At 42.0% G+C, this 17,851-nt stretch overlaps 3 protein-coding genes across 6 annotated transcripts in view; 2 read left to right on the top strand and 1 right to left on the bottom strand.

Annotated features, from left to right (window-relative positions):
- LOC112263686 (vesicle amine transport 1-like) overlaps nt 1-17,851 on the bottom strand; it is a 103,689-nt gene that overhangs the window by 38,661 nt on the left and 47,177 nt on the right. The gene's annotated exons all lie outside the window — the stretch shown is intronic.
- Nucleotides 1,274-3,117, top strand: LOC112264058 (C-type lectin domain family 3, member A). Of its 2 annotated transcripts, none has more exons than XM_024440662.2 (3): nt 1,274-1,471; nt 1,583-1,669; nt 2,657-3,117. In XM_024440662.2, exons 1-3 carry the CDS (start codon nt 1,363-1,365, stop codon nt 3,052-3,054), a joined length of 594 nt encoding a protein of 197 aa, XP_024296430.1. In that variant the 5' UTR covers nt 1,274-1,362; the 3' UTR covers nt 3,055-3,117. The 2 variants fall into 2 exon arrangements, with proteins under 2 accessions (XP_024296430.1, XP_024296429.1); XM_024440661.2 differs by having other exon boundaries at nt 1,275-1,471; nt 1,577-1,669.
- On the top strand, nt 5,582-16,157 carry LOC121847844 (ubiquitin carboxyl-terminal hydrolase 47-like). 3 transcript variants are annotated; one of them, XM_042330934.1, is made up of 9 exons: nt 5,582-5,863; nt 10,223-10,282; nt 11,518-11,712; nt 12,344-12,457; nt 12,603-12,756; nt 15,023-15,119; nt 15,228-15,373; nt 15,579-15,658; nt 15,967-16,157. In XM_042330934.1, the coding sequence occupies exons 1-9, from the start codon at nt 5,819-5,821 to the stop codon at nt 15,997-15,999; spliced, it is 924 nt and encodes a 307-aa protein (XP_042186868.1). In that variant the 5' UTR covers nt 5,582-5,818; the 3' UTR covers nt 16,000-16,157. The 3 variants fall into 3 exon arrangements, with proteins under 3 accessions (XP_042186868.1, XP_042186869.1, XP_042186870.1); XM_042330935.1 differs by having other exon boundaries at nt 15,970-16,157; XM_042330936.1 differs by lacking the exon at nt 10,223-10,282 and having other exon boundaries at nt 5,584-5,863; nt 15,967-16,147.

Here is a 17,851-nt window from a genome sequence, read left to right on the forward strand (position 1 = left end):
ACTGGCAGGCCGGTGGCCTTTCACAATGTCACCACTACAACTTCCTATAAATCAAATACAACTGTGATAACAAATGTTCGGCCTTTTGTCAAGCTCCTATCCCCCCACGGTAACATAACTCAAATGGGTGACCTTTGCTGATGTTCTATGTGCTATTTATTTCAGGCACTATCACTATATAGCACTATTTATTTTGCTATTTATTTCAGGCACTATCATCTAAGCCTGCAGAATTTATCTCTGACTGGCATAAACATAATTTATGCTGAATATCTTTTACTATTTTTATGCTCCAATGCTGTAATCTATTTGAAATATGAATTGCATCCTTTTAGCATTGTGTAGCTAAACCACTTTAACTATGTGGTCATATTGCACCTCTCAACAGCCCTAGACTATTATCTGGATGAGACCAGGGTTACAGAGTGTTGTTATGACATTGTGATTACTTTTCAATGTTGCTCTTCAGGTTTTGGGAATTAATTCATGCAAATGGTTTCACACAGACATTATATTTACTGTATCATTACACCTAATCAAATTTGAAAGGTATCTCCATTAATTTTTAAGTGCTTGGACATCCCGGCTCTCTCAATCAGACAGCAGAGTTTTTCTTAACACTGCACCACTCTTCCATCTGATCTGTCTACTCTACAACATCACAGACTAAAAAGAACCTCTGCTGCACCAGAGCTGTGAACTTCCTCAGCTCTATTAAGCTCCCTGTTTTCCATGGTTACACAACTGAATCTGTATTTTCAGCACATTTGAATGAGATATAATTAGAGTTGACAAGCAAAATGTCATCATCCTCATAAAGTTTTGATACATTGGGAGACCTATCTATGCATTTGGTCATACAAATAATGTTGGTGACATAGCGTATAAAATAACAAATCTCTTAGCCATCTAGGGAGTAACAACATTTCTTTTTCCGGGTTAATTTACTGTGGGTCAAATGTATCCATGCACAGGGGAATGGTGGGAGGTCAGATACAGAAGCTATCAGATATTCTCATGCAGAACAATCTGTGCAGTGTTGCAGTCCATGAATTTACGGCTTGTTTGTGAAATGGATGGGGAAAACGGTAAATGAATTGCACCTTGTCCCAAGTAAATATTTATGAATGGGCAGAAACAGGGGCATCATTGTTGTCACCCCACCCATGGTATTTGAGATCCCCCTGACGTTTGAAAAAACCCAAAGTTACATAGTGTCAGCCAATGAGAGGTGAATCACTGCAGGAGCAAACAGTGAGCAAACAGTGAGCCTGTATATAGTGAACTGCCCACAGTGCGTTGGGCTCCTGTGTCAATGTTAAAAGGTGTGCCCTTTTTCTTTTGTCGGAATTTAGTGCAGACATGGCGCGTCTGGTTCTCCCCATCTTTTTGGTTGTATCTCTTACCTTGCTCCACCAGGGATATAGCCATCCATCTCGTACCAGGAAAGCAGTACCAGCACCACAGAGAGGTAACACTCACCACACACACTACACTAAACTTCAGTGGCTCTACTATGTTTTTCTGTACATTTTCTCTCTGACATGCCTGCCTGCTTGTCTGTGTTTCTATGGAGATGCAGCGGCAGATGAGGATGATGTAAAGTTGCAGCTGGAGAAGCTGTGGCAGGAGGTGAACTCCCTGAAGGAGATCTCGGCTCTGCAGACAGGTATGCTGAGCTGGCTGCTCTGTGCGCTCAAACTGAGTGCTGCTTTATGGCCAGGAGGGTTTCAAAGAGGGAATGCTTCTCATGAGGAAATGTAGCTGTTACTCATGCAGATTTAGCAGTTACTGTATGTTTCTTATGGGTTAGGCAGGTGTATACTGTATGTACCTTTGGTACATGCACTCTTGGAGAAAATAAATTGTGCTGTCTGGAACATAAAAGGGTTATTCGGCTGTCCCCACAGGAAAACCCTTAAGAAAATGCTTTTTGGTTCCAGGTAGAACCTTTTTGATTTCCATGTAGAACCCAAAAAGGTTCTACCTGGAATCAAAAAGTGTTCTCCTATGGATACAGTCGAAGAACCCTTTTGGAACCTTTTTTTCTAATAGTGTGGAATTAATGCAGAGAAATTATGATTTTGTATTTATTATGGTAATTCACGCTAACCACAGACATTTACTAATATGCTCAGTCACCAGTAGAGGGCAGGAGTACTCTTACCTTCAACCTCATGCCTCGCAGCAGCAATAATGATGTTGACAGAGCACTGAGTCATGTGCTGTGGAAGATAATGCAGTTGAATTTCTGGAGCACATTGCGAAATGTATGATGATGGATATAAAAGTATTATGATGAGACAGGTTCTTTATACAGGGAGGGTGGAATAACAGAGTGTTATAGTCTCATATAGTATGCCGCTGTCTGAGTTCCTCCCACTGAAAGGGCTTATGTCTTATTTTGGGAACTTTGTTTAGGAAACATGGATACAGATGAAAACCTTTGCTTGGTCCTACTAGTCTTCATTATGTCTGATTGATATTCTATAGATTAGAAAATGTCAGTGAGACATTATACACCAATATATCATGTAAATATATATTTTGTATATGTTTCAAATTCTTCAGTAATATTTGAGCAAGGTAGGTAGGGTTATTGCCTGAGGAAGTTTTAAGGAGATAAATGTACTAAACTGCTTCCCTCTGCTTCCAGTTTGTCTTCGTGGCATCAAAGCTCACAGGAAGTGTTACCTGACCATTGAGGAACCCAAGCACTACCATGAGGCCAACGAACACTGCATCGCATGGGGTGGAACACTTGCCACTCCACGTGACCTCAATGAAAACAATGACCTGAGGGACTATGCCAAGAGGAGTGCGCCAGGTACCAAGGAGTTCTGGATCGGTGTGACAGACATTGTGAAGGAGGGCCAGTATGTAGACGTCAACAGCATGCCCATCAGCTACTTCAACTGGGACAAGACCAAGAAGCAGCCCACAGGGACAAAGAGGGAGAGCTGTGTCGTGCTCTCATTGGCTGCACAGGGAAAGTGGCATGATGAGGTCTGCCTTGGCAAGAAAAAGTACATTTGTGAATACCCCATTCCCTAACTTGTGTACCACCATGGAGACCAGATGGTTGTTGACTACCTGATGATCATTTATGCTCGTCATTAAAAATACATAGGAAATGGTTCCAGTGTGAGTCTCTCTTTCACCTTCACTGTATTATACTGCTAATCAAAATGTCCAATTTGCTTTAATTTATGAGTTTGTGAATTTGTAGAGAAGTTGAAATTCTAGGTAAACAATGACCAATTCCCTTCTGTACTCCCACTTGCAATAATGATTGTTATTGTGTTCATTGTTTAATAGTTATTTTAAAATAACGAGTAGATAGGGCACACTGCTAGGCCTACCAAAATATGTCACTTGATGATGGGTACAGGACTAGACCTTACAGTAGATTCTATTCTAATCTCTGATATTGGCCATAACAGACAGACATAAGTTACACCCATACACCCATACACCCATACACAGGCCTACATACATACAGGTAACTGCCAAAATAAAGGAAACACCTAACATAAAGTGTCTTAATAGGGTGTTAGGCAACCACGAGCCAGGACAGCTTCAATGCATCTTGGAATAGATTCCACAAGTATCTGGAAGTCTATTGAAGGGAAGCAACACCACTCTTCCACAGGAAATTCCATAATTTGGTGTTTTGTTGATGGTGGTGGAAAATGCTGTCTCAGGCGCTGCTCCACAATCTCCCATAAGTGTTCAATTGGGTTGAGATCTGGTGATTGAGACGACCCTGGAATATGGTTTCCATCGTTTTTATGCTCATCAAACCACCATCAAACCATTCAGTGACCACTTATGCCCAGTGGATGGGGCATTGTCATCCTATGTGGCAGTCAAAATAATGGCCTGCCCAGCATTTTTATACATGACCCTAAGCATGATGGTGTGTTAATTGCTTAATTAACTCAGGAACCACATCAGTGTGGAAGCACCTGCTTTCAATATACTTTGTATCCCTCATTTACTCAAGTGCTTCCTTTATTTTTGGCAGTTACCTGTACATACATGCAGTGGTGGATTTAGGTACTGTATAGGCGGCACCGGGCACCCGCACAAAAAATATTGGAATGGTGATATTTGCGTGATCAGTTTTCTATCTCTCATTTGCACGTCACGTCATTGATACATGTCACCATGTGGGACTCTGGGTCAATTAACCTTGTCGGAGAGGGCTCCCTGATTCTAGTTTGTGAGCTAGGCAGACCTCAGGTCTCCCCACTTGAAGCCTGAAGTAGGAGGAGCGGGGGAATCTATCAAATAGCGCAACTCTAACTTTTTACAGTAAAATCAGTCAGTGGGGGCTGAAGGGGGCCCAGGCCCAGGGAGCCATACAAACTAGAACAACCACTGCATACATTCCCTACATACTTTTTATATATATTTTTTTTTATTAACAACAAATCAATACAGAAAGTACATGGGGGAACAGAAGTATATATAAATAATATATCAAGGACAATTGGGCTAGGGGGTACAATATCACATTACACAAGGACCTTCAGGGGCATAAGTACACTTACAATTCTAACAGCTTTTTGTGTTAGTAGAGTATTTAATTGTCTTCAAATATAGTTTAAAAAACAATTGTAAGTTAAGAAAATGTAGTGTTTTGTTTGTAAATGTACATTTGTGAATATGAAATTTGGCCAAAAGAATAATGAAATTAATTACATAAAATTGTTTCAACTTATTTCTATCATAGGTAAAGAATCCAAGCAGTACATCTCTCCACAATAGTGTAAAATCTTCATTATAATCTACTGATGTTTTGCCACAGTTTCCTTACATGAATACAATGCCAAAAAAGATGCAACACCGTTTCTGGGTGGTCATGACAAAAGGTACGATTTAAGTTTATGTTTTTCTTAAACTTCTTCATATAGTGGTTGGCAGGATAATATTTATGAATACGTTAAAGGAAACTTCCTTAATTTTAACATCCACACTTTTTTCCAACAGATATGATCAATAAAACCGTTCCAAACCGTTCTATAACTTATAGATACAACATCCTGCTGAAACAAGGTTCGTATCGCTCGGGGGTTGAATGGACCAAAAGAGAAATACATTTTTCCTACTGATGAGTCAACAGGGTTAATGGAAGGTAGGTTCTGAGGGTCAGGTCTTGACATGTTCCTGAATAATAAAGCAACACCTGAGGGAATGGCATCTAAAACATTGCAAAATATGTAGGTGTTACAGGGATCTTGTAAAATGATTTTTTAAAATCCTTGTAACTAAGTTTTTTTTAAACTCTGCATTTACAAGTTGGCTCACCAATAGGATATTATTTCGGAACCAATATTCTAAAAACAAATAAGTATGTTTACACAATATATCCCGATTATTCCATATATAATATCTGTGTGGAGAAAAATTATGCTTATAAATTAAAGACCATGACAAGAAAACCTGGGGATGAAAAGCACAGCACACTGGAACTTTGTCAATATTATAATTGTTAACATGCACTACAGACTTGATCTACGTACTTGGGTTATCAGTGACATCAGAGATGTTTAAGGATGTGACGATGTTACCTTCTCTGAAATCTCGGGAAACTGAAGGCTGTCCATTTCCTCCCCATTGATAGCTGTGTGTTTGTGCTTAGGTGGTGTAACAGAAACTATCCTATATCATTTTCATACAAGTTTTTATTAGTTTCAGTTTAGTTCTACAGACCCTCGGTTTGAAAAAACACAAATTATGTTTTTGTTCACCGTCGTAAAGTTTTCCCGTTGACATCGAGCTCGGGTAGATGCCTGTATAAATTGTCGCACAAATGGAAATGGTGCCCAGCGAAGAGAACCAGCTCGTACCGAAAGAGGTGAGATTATCATAGCCAGTTACAGAACGGGTTTCTGGCAACAACGGGCCTTTAGTAATCATCCTTATCACAGTCAATGATACAATCAACTTTTTAGTTAGTACAGAAAATTAGTTGGTGGCATTATCTACTGACGCGTAAAACCGCAATGACAGAGCTGGCTAACTAACGTTAGCTTTCAGCTAGCTAGTTAGAAAAGATTGCTAGCATGCTAACCATAGCTAGCTAACGTTACTGTAGCTTTAACCCCGACTGTTTCGCTCAAAACGGCGTAGGGACGTAACTAGGAAGCTATGGTGGACAAGAGGTAGCCAGCTAGCTACATGGAAAATAAATCAATTGTAGAGTAATAATGCAAGGTTTTTTTTTAGTTGACTAGCTTGCTAATAATGTCGTTAGCAGCAGCTCAAAGCAATGTCTAACGTTAAATTGTAGTTGGCTAGCTTGTCAAAGCAAAGGCAAACTAACCAGCTGGACGGTGTCGTTGTCGATGACTAGCTAGTTTCAGATCGGGTAAACAAAAAAGTCCTTGTTCCAGGTAACGTTAGCTAGCGAGAGCTAGCCAGTTGGCTATCTATTTTTTTCTAAGCATCAGTCTCACATGACATTTTGGTTTCATACTTAACGTTAACTATTTGATATATCGTGTACACAAAATGTGCTATTAGCTAGCTGTGCTAATGTTAATGTTAAGTGTAACTTAACTAGCTAGTAAGTAATGGTCCAATACCCTCAGTACCCTATAATTAGGTCTAACTGTTGACAATCTAAACGTTTTTATGACACTGTCAGTACCTCCTTATTAACATTTCATAGGGTTGTTTGTGTCCACAATTTCCACACGAAGATTTATTGTAGCTAATCCGGCCACAGTCTTGCCCGAGTTTGCTGAAATATAGTGCCAAGGGCTGTAGACGGTGAACTGCCTGCTTTCATTGCAATCAGAAATAATTACATTGTCTTTTGACATATTGTGTTAATCGCTTTCCAACCTTATGTAAATGGTACTAGAATGACAATTTAAATCTTATATTAATTTAGAAATGTGTATCTAGCTAAGAAATAATATAATGGCAGATCAAGGATAAAGACAAGGAGTGTTGCGCCTCTGTTTAGGCTGGTATTAGGGCTGAGACTGGAATGTTGGCCTCAATAGGATAATACATCTCCTTAAAATGGAATTGACTAGTTTTAATCTGCTCTGGACAGCCGTGCTCAATAATCAAGTGTTCCCAGTGCTGAAGGTCCAAACCGTTGTGCTGCTGTGCTCAGCGAAGCCTTGATCAGTCCTCTCTCCATCCCCCTAATCACACAGCTGAAACCATTATTTCAGCTCTATGCAGGGCTCACTGCTCTCCATGGCCAAACTCTGATGACAATCTCCAACCCTATACACATCGCTGCCTGGGCCAATGTCACTCTGCATTTGAGCATGGCTAGGCCTCATATTTCAGTGGATGTCTTGTGTAAAATAATGGAGAATCGTCTTTGTTATCCATTAACCAAGCAAGAGAACGATTCTTTCATTTCTGTCTCAATTTGAACTGGAACAGGTTAGGTGACACAGCTTTTTGACAGCACCAAAACTCAGTTTAAAGGTCTTGTTATTGTCCAACCAATGAAGGCAATAGTCATTATTTGAAGCAGTAGCTTCACAACATATCCACTCCTGCCTACTGTTAAGTTGTCCAGAGGGAACTGGTTGGTTTAAACTTTGTAGAGCCACCTGCTAGCTGCTGTTAAAGCGCTTGACAGAAGTTGTGTGCAGTGGGATGAGTCAGCGGGGTGGAGAGTGTTTTCTACCTCTGAGGTTAGACTTAGTCCTCAAAATCTGGCATTGAGCATAGGCACACCTGCTGTTGTATTGTTATACAATTGTTCCGGTTTCCTCAAGTAAAGCAAGGTATGCAAGTCAAATATTTAATTCTCGGTAAGTTGTGTAGGCTAGCTTCAAACACTCATAGAATTTCCTCTGTGCTGGTGGTGGCCTTAGCCCTTGCGCAGGCCTGTTGCGTGAGCAGACTTTCCTAGGAGGTAACAGGATGTTAATACTGTGTAAGGGCTATTCTATTTACTAGAGGTCGACCAATTAATCTGAATGGCCGATTAATTAGGGCCGAGTTCAAGTTTTCATAACAATCGGAAATCAGTATTTTTGGGCGCCGATTTATATATTAAAAAAAAGAGATGTATACCTTTTATTTAACTAGGCAAATCAGTTAAGAACACATTCTTATTTTCAATGACAGCCTAGGAACGGTGGGTTAACTGCCTTGTTCATTGGCAGAACGACAGATTTTCACCTTGTCAGCCCGGGGGATATAATTTTGCAACCTTACTTTAACTAGTCCAATGCAATAATGACCTGCCTCTCTCTCGTTGCACTCCACAAGGAGACTGCCTTTTACGCGAATGCAGTAATCCAAGGTAAGTTGCTAGCTAGCATTAAACTTATCTTATAAAAAACAATAAATCATAATCACTAGTTAACTACACATGGTTGATATTACTAGATATTATCTAGCGTGTCCTGCGTTGTATATAATCTAACTGAGCATTCAAGTATCTGACTGAGCGGTGGTAGGCAGAAGCAAGCGCGTAAGCATTCATTCAAACAGCACTTACGTGCGCTTTGACAGCAGCTCTTTGTTGTGCGTCAAGCATTTGCGCTGTTTATGACTTCAAGCCAATCAACTCCCGAGATGAGGCTGGTGTAACTGAAGTGAAATGTCTAGCTAGTTAGCGCATGCTAACTAGTGGGACGGAAGCTATACTGTTACACTGGCAATACTAAAATGCCTATAAGAACATCCAATAGTCAAAGGTTAATGAAATACAAATGAAATAGAAGGAAATAGTCCTATATTTCCTATAACTACAACCTAAAACTTCTTACCTGGGAATATTGACTCATGTTAAAAGGAACCACCAGCTTTCATATGTTCTCATCTTCTGAGCAAGGAACTGAAACGTTAGTTTTCTTACATAGCACATATTGCACTTTTACCTCTCCAACATTTTGTTTTTGCATTATTTAAACCAAATTGGACATGTTTCATTATTTACTTGAGGCTAAATTGATTTTATTGATGTATTATATTAAGTTAAAATAAGTGTTCATTTAGTATTGTTGTAATTGTCATTATTAAAACAAACAAAAATCGGCCGAGTAATCGGTATCAGCTTTTTTGGTCCTCCAATAATTGGTATCGGCGTTGAAAAATCATAATCGGTCTACCTCTAGTATTTACGTTCATTGTCATGTTTGTTTTTTCCTTGAGATTTTATAAAAATGTTAGTTTCAGACCTTTCATAACTATACTAGGGACATTTTATCTTCTTTCCCCGAAAGTATGTCTACAGTTTGTCAGATGTGCAAATGCATGTTAATGCAATGTAATTCCCATGGCAACTCATGTTAGGCCTAAATGTTCTTTTGAAAACCAAATCCCCAAGCAGGTTAACAAGCCCACTCTTGCTTTCCCTTTATGCAATGTACACAGTTCCCGAGAAACAACATGCATAGAAAAGTTTCAGTATCTGTTTCAGGAAGAGTCATTAGCCCTCAGGTGCTACTGTGAAACCAGGAAGTAAAGAGACACTTTTCCCCTCCCAGACTCTTCTTGATTGAAGAAAAAATGTGATCTTACAGACTGGAGTGACATGAAAATGAGACTGAAAATTACAGGCTGAAGTTATACTGAAATTCTGTGTTTTCTGCCAGCTAGTGACTATAGACCAGGTTGTTCTCTCACCCTCTGAAGGCTCTTCAATAAAGTTAGTATTTCTGTAGGCCTACTGATGCTGGGTGTTAGATTGCTGTTATTTGCCCTATTGGCAGGAAAATGTTTTTCGGTGTCACCTGACTGGCTTAACAACAGAAATCCAGACTAATAACTCTGGTTGTAGTTAAGTAATAATTCCTCTGTTTGTCATTTAGCCTAGATTCTCGTATCTGTTCTGTGTAGTGCATTTGTGTCTGTGCTCTATAGCACCTACGGCTGCATGTCAGCACCTTGCAACATTATCTGTGATAAAAATAACCCTAATCTTATAATTCACTCGTGTTGACATCTGCGGCTTGTTTGGTAGCATCGGCCGGGACATATTTTGCCAAGATCACCAGCTTTACATAGTTAGTAGTTCTGTCTGTTTGATTTTAATAATACCTACAGTATTAGTGGTGGTGTTTAGAAGTTAATTGAAAGCGTGCCATTCCCAGTTATATAGTCTGAGCCGGTGTGCTTGTGGATACATAGAGAAACTCTAGCATGTTGCATAACTGTTTCACTTCTCGGTAACAGCTGTTTGCACTGTTTTAATCTGTGTTTAACACCCCTCCTCCCCATGTGTCATTAGGCTATGTTTTGGAGTTGCAGGCAGAGTATTTTCGATGAGATGAAGAAGAGGTTTTCTCAGGTAGTTCCTCCTAGCGGAGTGGATAGTCTAACTGTGTGCAGCTTACTGTGTGGGGTTTGCTGACGACTGCATGGAGCATCAGGTTTTTGCTGTCCTGAATGTTTGGCCAACCTACTGGTCACTGTGCCTAGACCGTAACAAAATAGTAACTTTTAGAATTGAGGGCCAGTTTTGTTAACCCAAATGGCGGTAACACCAGCCCAACATGACACACATGTAGTTTAAATAAACAGACCATAGGCATTTTTGTTTGGGGGATGACTCATGTCAATTCTTTAGGAAAATACAAAAGGTTCTTCGATTAGGGAAACATTTGTCAAATGCTAACGCACCACACTCATGGACTATCATTGTGGACAGTTAAATAAAGGTCACAATAAGCACTGACCATGTAATGGTGCTGATAGACCTTTTAAGCATGTGTTATTGCATGAGCCTCACTGAAAGTTGTTTTGGTCACACTTAGTCACACAAACACCACTATGTCTTAGACAGGTTTCTCTTGTCATTCCTGGAAGGCCTGCTTTGGGGAAAATAGTATGATACACTGTAGTGGACATTGTAATCATAACAAATGTTGACTTCACTAGATTAGCTGAATAACTAGCCCATCATAAATAACATGGACAAAGCCAGACTGAATAGAAACAATGAGGTCTATAGGTTGCGATGGTGTGAGGCTCTCTCTAGACATGCAGATGGTAAACCAGGCTCAAATCTTGATCTATCATGCATGTTATGATTTTTGGTCAATTTAATAATGTACTGTCATCCCGTCCCTTGAGTTACTTAACCAGATATTTTCAGTTTCCTTACTGATGACACATTCCTTATGGAGGAATGTTTGGCCCTATGATAGTTTGGAAGCATGGCTCTGTTCCTGTCTCTGTAATGTTCCTCCCTCTCTAGGTTTGGGCTATTTTAATCTGCATCTTCCAAGAATGTAATGCAACGTGAGGTCCACACCGTAGGTCATATAATAGTAATCCTGCATTGCACCACCCGCCTGCTCTAGTTTCTTGTCTGGTGTTCGTTCGCCTGTTATGATGACATTCACGTGTGAGTATGAGAATGCCCTACCCACTGACTGTAGTCAAATCTCTCGGCTCCCTGAATGCATGCAAATAACCTGGTGACAACATTTTTGTTTTAATATTTTGTCATGAAGTAGAACACTGAATGGAGAGGTGTGTGCTCTGCACTCAAGGTGTTTGTATGTGTCCTGTATCCTACAGATAGAGAATGCGGCGGAGGAGCCCAGAGTGCTGTGCATAGTCCAGGACACTACCAGTGCTAAGACAGTCAACGAGAGGCTCACCCTCAACTTGCCAGCCTCCACCACCCTTCCCAAACTCTTCGAGGATGTGGCCCACAAGGCGGGCTATGTGAACGGCACCTTTGACCTGGCATGGCGCAAGACAGGGGACATGGTGAGTCTGTGTCCTACGACATCCTTATGATCCCAGGTCCCTTTATTGGATCCTGGTGGTGGGGTGGGGGGCTTACGTACTTGTGTAGTCCTCAAATGTCCGTCGTTGTTTGCTCCTCCTCCGCACATGGCTATACTGTCTACTGTATGTCAGCTGTTCAACTGAGCTGCACTCACTGACCAACGGCTTGAAATAGTGTCGTTTGGATCCTCCCCATAGTGTGTAAATAGCTTTATGTACGCCAGTCTTTCTTTCCTGTCCCTGAAGTAATCTGAAGCTGGAGCTATCTCACAAGAGTAGGTCAGTGGATTAAGCTCTCTTTCCGCTGCTGGCTTCTCCCCCCTCCCTCTTCTACAGCCAACATTACATGACAAAACACTGCTGCTTCATAGCATGCTCCACAAATTGGTCCTAAAAGCTCATCTTTTGAATGATCATGGTGAGGATTCTCCTTATGAATTCAATGGGAACCTCTGATTGACAGGTTGATTAGGTTGTATTGTGGGGAAACTACTGACATTTTTCAATCTCAAATCCTAGTTTTATTTTGTTTGCGTCTGCTGTTTTCTCATGTTCAGACCTGCCTGTCCAAACTGAAGGGTGTTTTTTCTCTTTTTCTGATCTCCCGCAGGGTTCGCTGGATCCCAGCAGTGAGATGTCCCTCACTGAGTTCGGGTTTGAGCCCGGGAAGAGGAACTTCCTCCAACTCACAGACAAGGACGGAGAACAGCCTCAGATTGCATCGGTGAGTGAGTGGGAAGATGAGAGTTAATGGTTAATATGAATACCAGCATGCCTAGGGCATTCCCCTGGAGGAGGGATTGACATGCAGCTCATTCTTGGTAGACTAGTGGTAGCTATGAGCTGAAGCTTAATTCTCCTTTGTGTAGGATGAGTCGGGGACAGCGGGCAGCAGCGGTCTGGATGACAGCTCCCAGGAGCGCTTCATCGGCCCTCTACCCAGAGACTGCACGGTGGGCTGCAGCAGTGACTACAGCAGCCCCAGCTACTCCTACTCCTCCATCCTCAACAAGTCTGACACAGGTACACCCTTTCTGTCAACAGCATATTCTTGACCTCACTTCCTGTTTACGTAACCCCACCCCACCCTGACAGCTCACTTCATGAAGCAGATGCTAAGCTACAGGACTGTTTTGCTAGCACAGACGGGAATATGTTCCGGGATTCCTCCACTGGCATTGAGGAGTACACCATGTCTGGCTGGCTTCATCAACTTGCTTCATTAGTAAGTACATTGATGTCATCCCCACAGTGACTATGTACATACCCCAACCAGAAGCCATGGATTACAGGCAGCATCTACACGGAGCTTAAGGGTAGAGCTGCTGCTTTCAAGGAGCGAGACTATAACCTGGAAGCTCCCGCTATGCCCTTCGACGAACCATCAAACAGGCAAAGCATCAAAACAGGACTAAGATTGAATCCTACTACACCGGCTCCAACACTCATTGGCTGTGGCAGGGCTTGCAAACTATTACAGACTACAAAGAGAAGCACAGCCGCAAGCTGCCCCGTGACACAAGCCTACCAGACGAGCTAAATTACTTCTATGCTCGCTTCAAGGCAAGTAACACTGAAAAATGCATGAGACCATCAGTTGTTCCGGATGACTGTGATCACGCTCTCTGTAGCTGATGTAAGACCTTCAAACAGGTCAACGTTCACAAGGCCAGACGGATTAACAGCACATGTACTCTGAGCATCCGCTGACCAACTGGCAAGTGTCTTCACTGACATTTTCAACCTGTCCCTGACTGAGTCTGTAATACCAACATGTTTCAAGCAAACCACCAATGTCCCTATGCCCAAGAACACTAAGGTAACCTGCCTAAATGACTACCGACCCGTAGCGCTCATATCTGTAGCCATGACGTTCTTTGAAAGGCTGGTTATGGCTCACATCAACACCATTATCCCAGAAACCCTAGACCCAGTCCAATTTGCGTACTGCCCCAACAGATCCACAGATGATGCAATCTCTATTGCACTCCACTGTTCTTTCCCACCTGGACAAAAGGAACACCTATGTGAGAATGCTGTTAATTGACTACAGCGCAGCATTCAACACCATAGTGCCCTCAAAGCTCATCACTATGCTAAGGACCCTGGAACTAAACACCTCCATCTGCAACTGGATCCTGGACTTCCTGACAGGCCGCCCCCAGGTGGTAAGGGTAGGTAACAACATCCACCACGCTGATTCTCAACACAGGGGCCCCTCAGGGGTGTGTGCTCAGTCCCCTCCTGTATTCTTGTTCACTCATGACTGCATGATCAAGCACGACTCCAACACCAAGTTTGCTGATGACACAACAGTGGCCTGATCACCGACAACGATGAGACCGCCTATAGGGAGGAGGCCAGACCTGGCCGTGTGGTGCCAGGACAACCTCTCCCTCAACGTGATCAAGACAAAGGAGATGATTGTGGACTACAGGACAAGGAGGACCGAGCACGCCCCCGTTCTCATCGATGGAGCAGGTTGAGAGCTTCAAGTTCCTTGGCATCCACATCACCAACAAACTATCATGTTCGAACACACCAAGACAGTTGTGAAGGGGGCACGACAAAACCTGTACCCCTCAGGAGACTGAAAAGATTTGGCATGGGTCTTCAGATCCTCAAAAGGTTCTATAGCTGCACCATCGAGAGCATCCTGACTGGTTGCATTACTGCCTGGTATGGTAATTGCTTGGCCTCCGACCGCAAGGCACTAGAGAATAGTGCGTACAGCCCAGTAAGTCACTGGGGCCAAGCTTCCCTGCCATCCAGGACCTCCATACCAGGCTGTGTCAGAGGAAGGCCCTAAAAAATTCAAAGACAAAGACTCCAGCCACCCTACTCATAGACTGTTCTCTCTGCTACCGCACGGCAAGCGGTACCAGCACGCCAAGTCTATTTCCAAAACAGCTTCTACCCACAAGCCGTAAGACTCCTGAACAGCTAATCAAATGGCTACCCGGACTGTTTGCATTGCCCCCCCCTTTACGCTGCTGCTACTCTCGGTTTATTATCTATGCGTAGTTTAACTTACCTACATGTTCATATTACCTCAACTAACCGGTGCCCCCGCACATTGACTCTGTACCGGTACCCCCTGTATATAGCCGCGCTATTATTATTTTACTGCTGATCTTTAATTATTTGTTACTTAGATTTTTTTTTACTTCACACTTATTTTTTCTTAACTGCATTGTTGGTTAAAGGCTTGTAAGTAAGCATTTCACTGTATTCGGCGCATGTGACAAATTACATTTGATTTTGATTTCATGTCTCTCCCCCTCTGCAGGATATGTGGGTTTGGTTAATCAGGCCATGACCTGCTATTTGAACAGCCTTCTACAAACACTGTTTATGACCCCGGAGTTCAGAAATGCACTGTACAAGTAAGTACCTGTTCTCGTGAAGCTCTTTGTATTGTTCTACTAAGCAACTGTATGTAATGAAGAGCTTTGTCCTAAAACTATTTTCTACTTGTCCACTGTTCCCTCCAGCTGGGAGTTTGAGGAGTCGGAGGAAGACCCGGTTACCAGCATCCCTTACCAGCTACAGAGGCTGTTTTTGCTGCTGCAGACCAGTAAGAAGAGGGCCATCGAGACCACCGACGTGACCCGCAGCTTCGGCTGGGACAGCAGCGAAGGTGGGCTGTCACACTGCTACATCTAGGTAGCCTCCCTGTAACCAAGGGGAGCCCAGGCTCAACCTCTTCTGATGTTTTGATAAAGGAACTGGAAGAGTGTGGGGGAAGGGGTGCTTTGTTTGTTTTGTCACAGTTCACTGTGTCTTAACTGGTCCGTGTGTGTTTGTCTGTCTCTTCTGTGGTGTCTGCGTATCTATGTTTTCAGCCTGGCAGCAGCATGACGTCCAGGAGCTGTGTAGGGTCATGTTTGATGCCTTGGAGCAGAAATGGAAGCAGACAGAGCAGGTATGAAAGAAAATTGAACCCTGCCACTTGTCTGACAACACTAATCCAGGGAACCAATGCGGGCCTCCCCCAAGCCCAGAACAAAGGGCCTTCTGTGGGAAGGTGAGAAAGAGCCAGTAAGGCTGAGGGTTAGCGTTTTCTGATCTCAGGAGTTTGGTATGAACCGTAAACACTTAATTCACTGTGGATAGAAGCACTAGGCTCCTACACGTGAGCTCCTGTGTTTAGCTGTATTTGTAAAGAATGCTCTGCATTATCAGTCGTTAATCAAAGTCCCATTTTGATTTTTGCTATATTTGTGTCCCCAGCAGCAGTTTTCTCCACTTACGGTACTTATTTGAACTTCTATTATTGTCTTCAACTGTTTGTTTGATTTTATTTGTCATTTAAAAAATTACATGTACACATTACATGCATACAGAAAACATGAACGGGATTGCACAATAAATTCAGATTTATTTCTGCTGTGGTCCCTATTCTTTTGGGTTGTTGACATACACAGAGTGTACAAAACATGAATGCCTTCCTAATATTAAGTTGCACCCCTTTCACCCTCCGAACAGCCTCAACTTGTCGAGGCTTGGTTTCTAAGGTGTCAAAATCGTTCCACATTGATGCTGGCCCATGTTGATGCCAATGCTTCCCACAGTTGTGAAGTTGGCTGGATGTCCTTTGGGTGGTGGACCATTCTTATTACACATAAGAAACTGTTGAGTGTGAAACTGCTTTGCAGTCCTTGCCACAAATCGGTGCGCCTGGCACCTACTACCGTACCCCATTCCAAGGCACTTACTTTTCTCTTGCCTATTCACCCTCTGAATGTCACACACAATCCATGTCTCGACATAAAAATCCCTCTCTTACCTGTCTCCTCCCTTTCATCTACACTGATTTGAGTGGATTTAACAGATGACGTCAATAAGGGATCATAGCTTCCACCTGGTCAGGGAAAGAGCAGATGTTCATAATGTTTTGCACACTCAGGGTAGATTAGTTACATATTCCAACTATATACAGACATGAAAATGTTTCTACTTTTCAATCAGCTAGCTTTTACATTCTATATAAATTAGGTTATTGTTGCTATGGTTTGTTTTACTCCACAGCGCCATAATATAAGAAAGGGTTCTTCTTAGATATACTCTTAAATTTAAAATGGTGAGGTCTCTGGCGCAGGTATTATGCTGGTGGACATCTCTAAATAAACATAATTGGATAGGTATGTGAGGGCTGAGACAGTGATAATTCTGTGGACCTTACCGGACTAGTTCAATTAACATTTATTTTTACACAGATAGCCACCCTAGCTGCTTAAAATGCTGGACCTCCAGATAAGTTCAAGGGCGGGGGAGTTAAAATACCAATTCTTACAAGCTTGTTTTAGCTGGTCTGTGGCTTATTCTTTAAAATCAAATGTTTTAAATCTTAAATTGTTGTTTAGATGTTTGTGGCTGCTGAGCACACTTTTTTTATTTTTTATGTTTTCACCTTTATTTAACCAGGTAGGCTAGTTGAGAACAAGTTCTCATTTGCAACTGCGACCTGGCCAAGATAAAGCATAGCAGTGTGAACAGACAACAGGGTTACACATGGAGTAAACAATTAACAAGTCAATAACACAGTAGGAAAAAAAGAGGGGCTATATACATTGTGTGCAAAAGGCATGAGGAGGTAGTTGAATAATTAAAATTTTGCAGATTAAAATGAGTAAGTGATCAGATGGTCATGTACAGGTAGAGATATTGGTGTGCAAAAAAAGTTGTTTAGAAAAGTAAATATAAACAGTATGGGGATGAGGTAGGTCAAATTGGGTGGGCTAATCAGTGACACTGAACTAGCTTGCCTGCCAGACTCTTCAGGGTGTAAATATCAAGCCATTTAGAGGTCTGAGCTAGGAATTATATTTTGGGGTTTATTTTTGTTAAACATAATCTCACAGGGTCAGTACCTATCAAATTAATACCAGGTGATGTTTTTGGTCTAACCTCTGAGTTGCCCATGACACTGAAACCAGGGGACCTTGCAACGTACTCTAGAACTAAATAAGCCATTTAGTAATATTGAATAACTCCGCTCTAAGGATCTCTTCTACTGAGTCTTTGTTCTTTGGGACACCAATTGAGCAGAGTCATCCGTAATACAAAAACAATTTACGAGTAGGCTGATTTTCATATTAATGTGCAGTGAACCAAG

This window comes from Oncorhynchus tshawytscha, linkage group LG12, assembly GCF_018296145.1.
Source record: "Oncorhynchus tshawytscha isolate Ot180627B linkage group LG12, Otsh_v2.0, whole genome shotgun sequence".
Taxonomy (NCBI): Eukaryota; Metazoa; Chordata; class Actinopteri; order Salmoniformes; family Salmonidae; genus Oncorhynchus; species Oncorhynchus tshawytscha.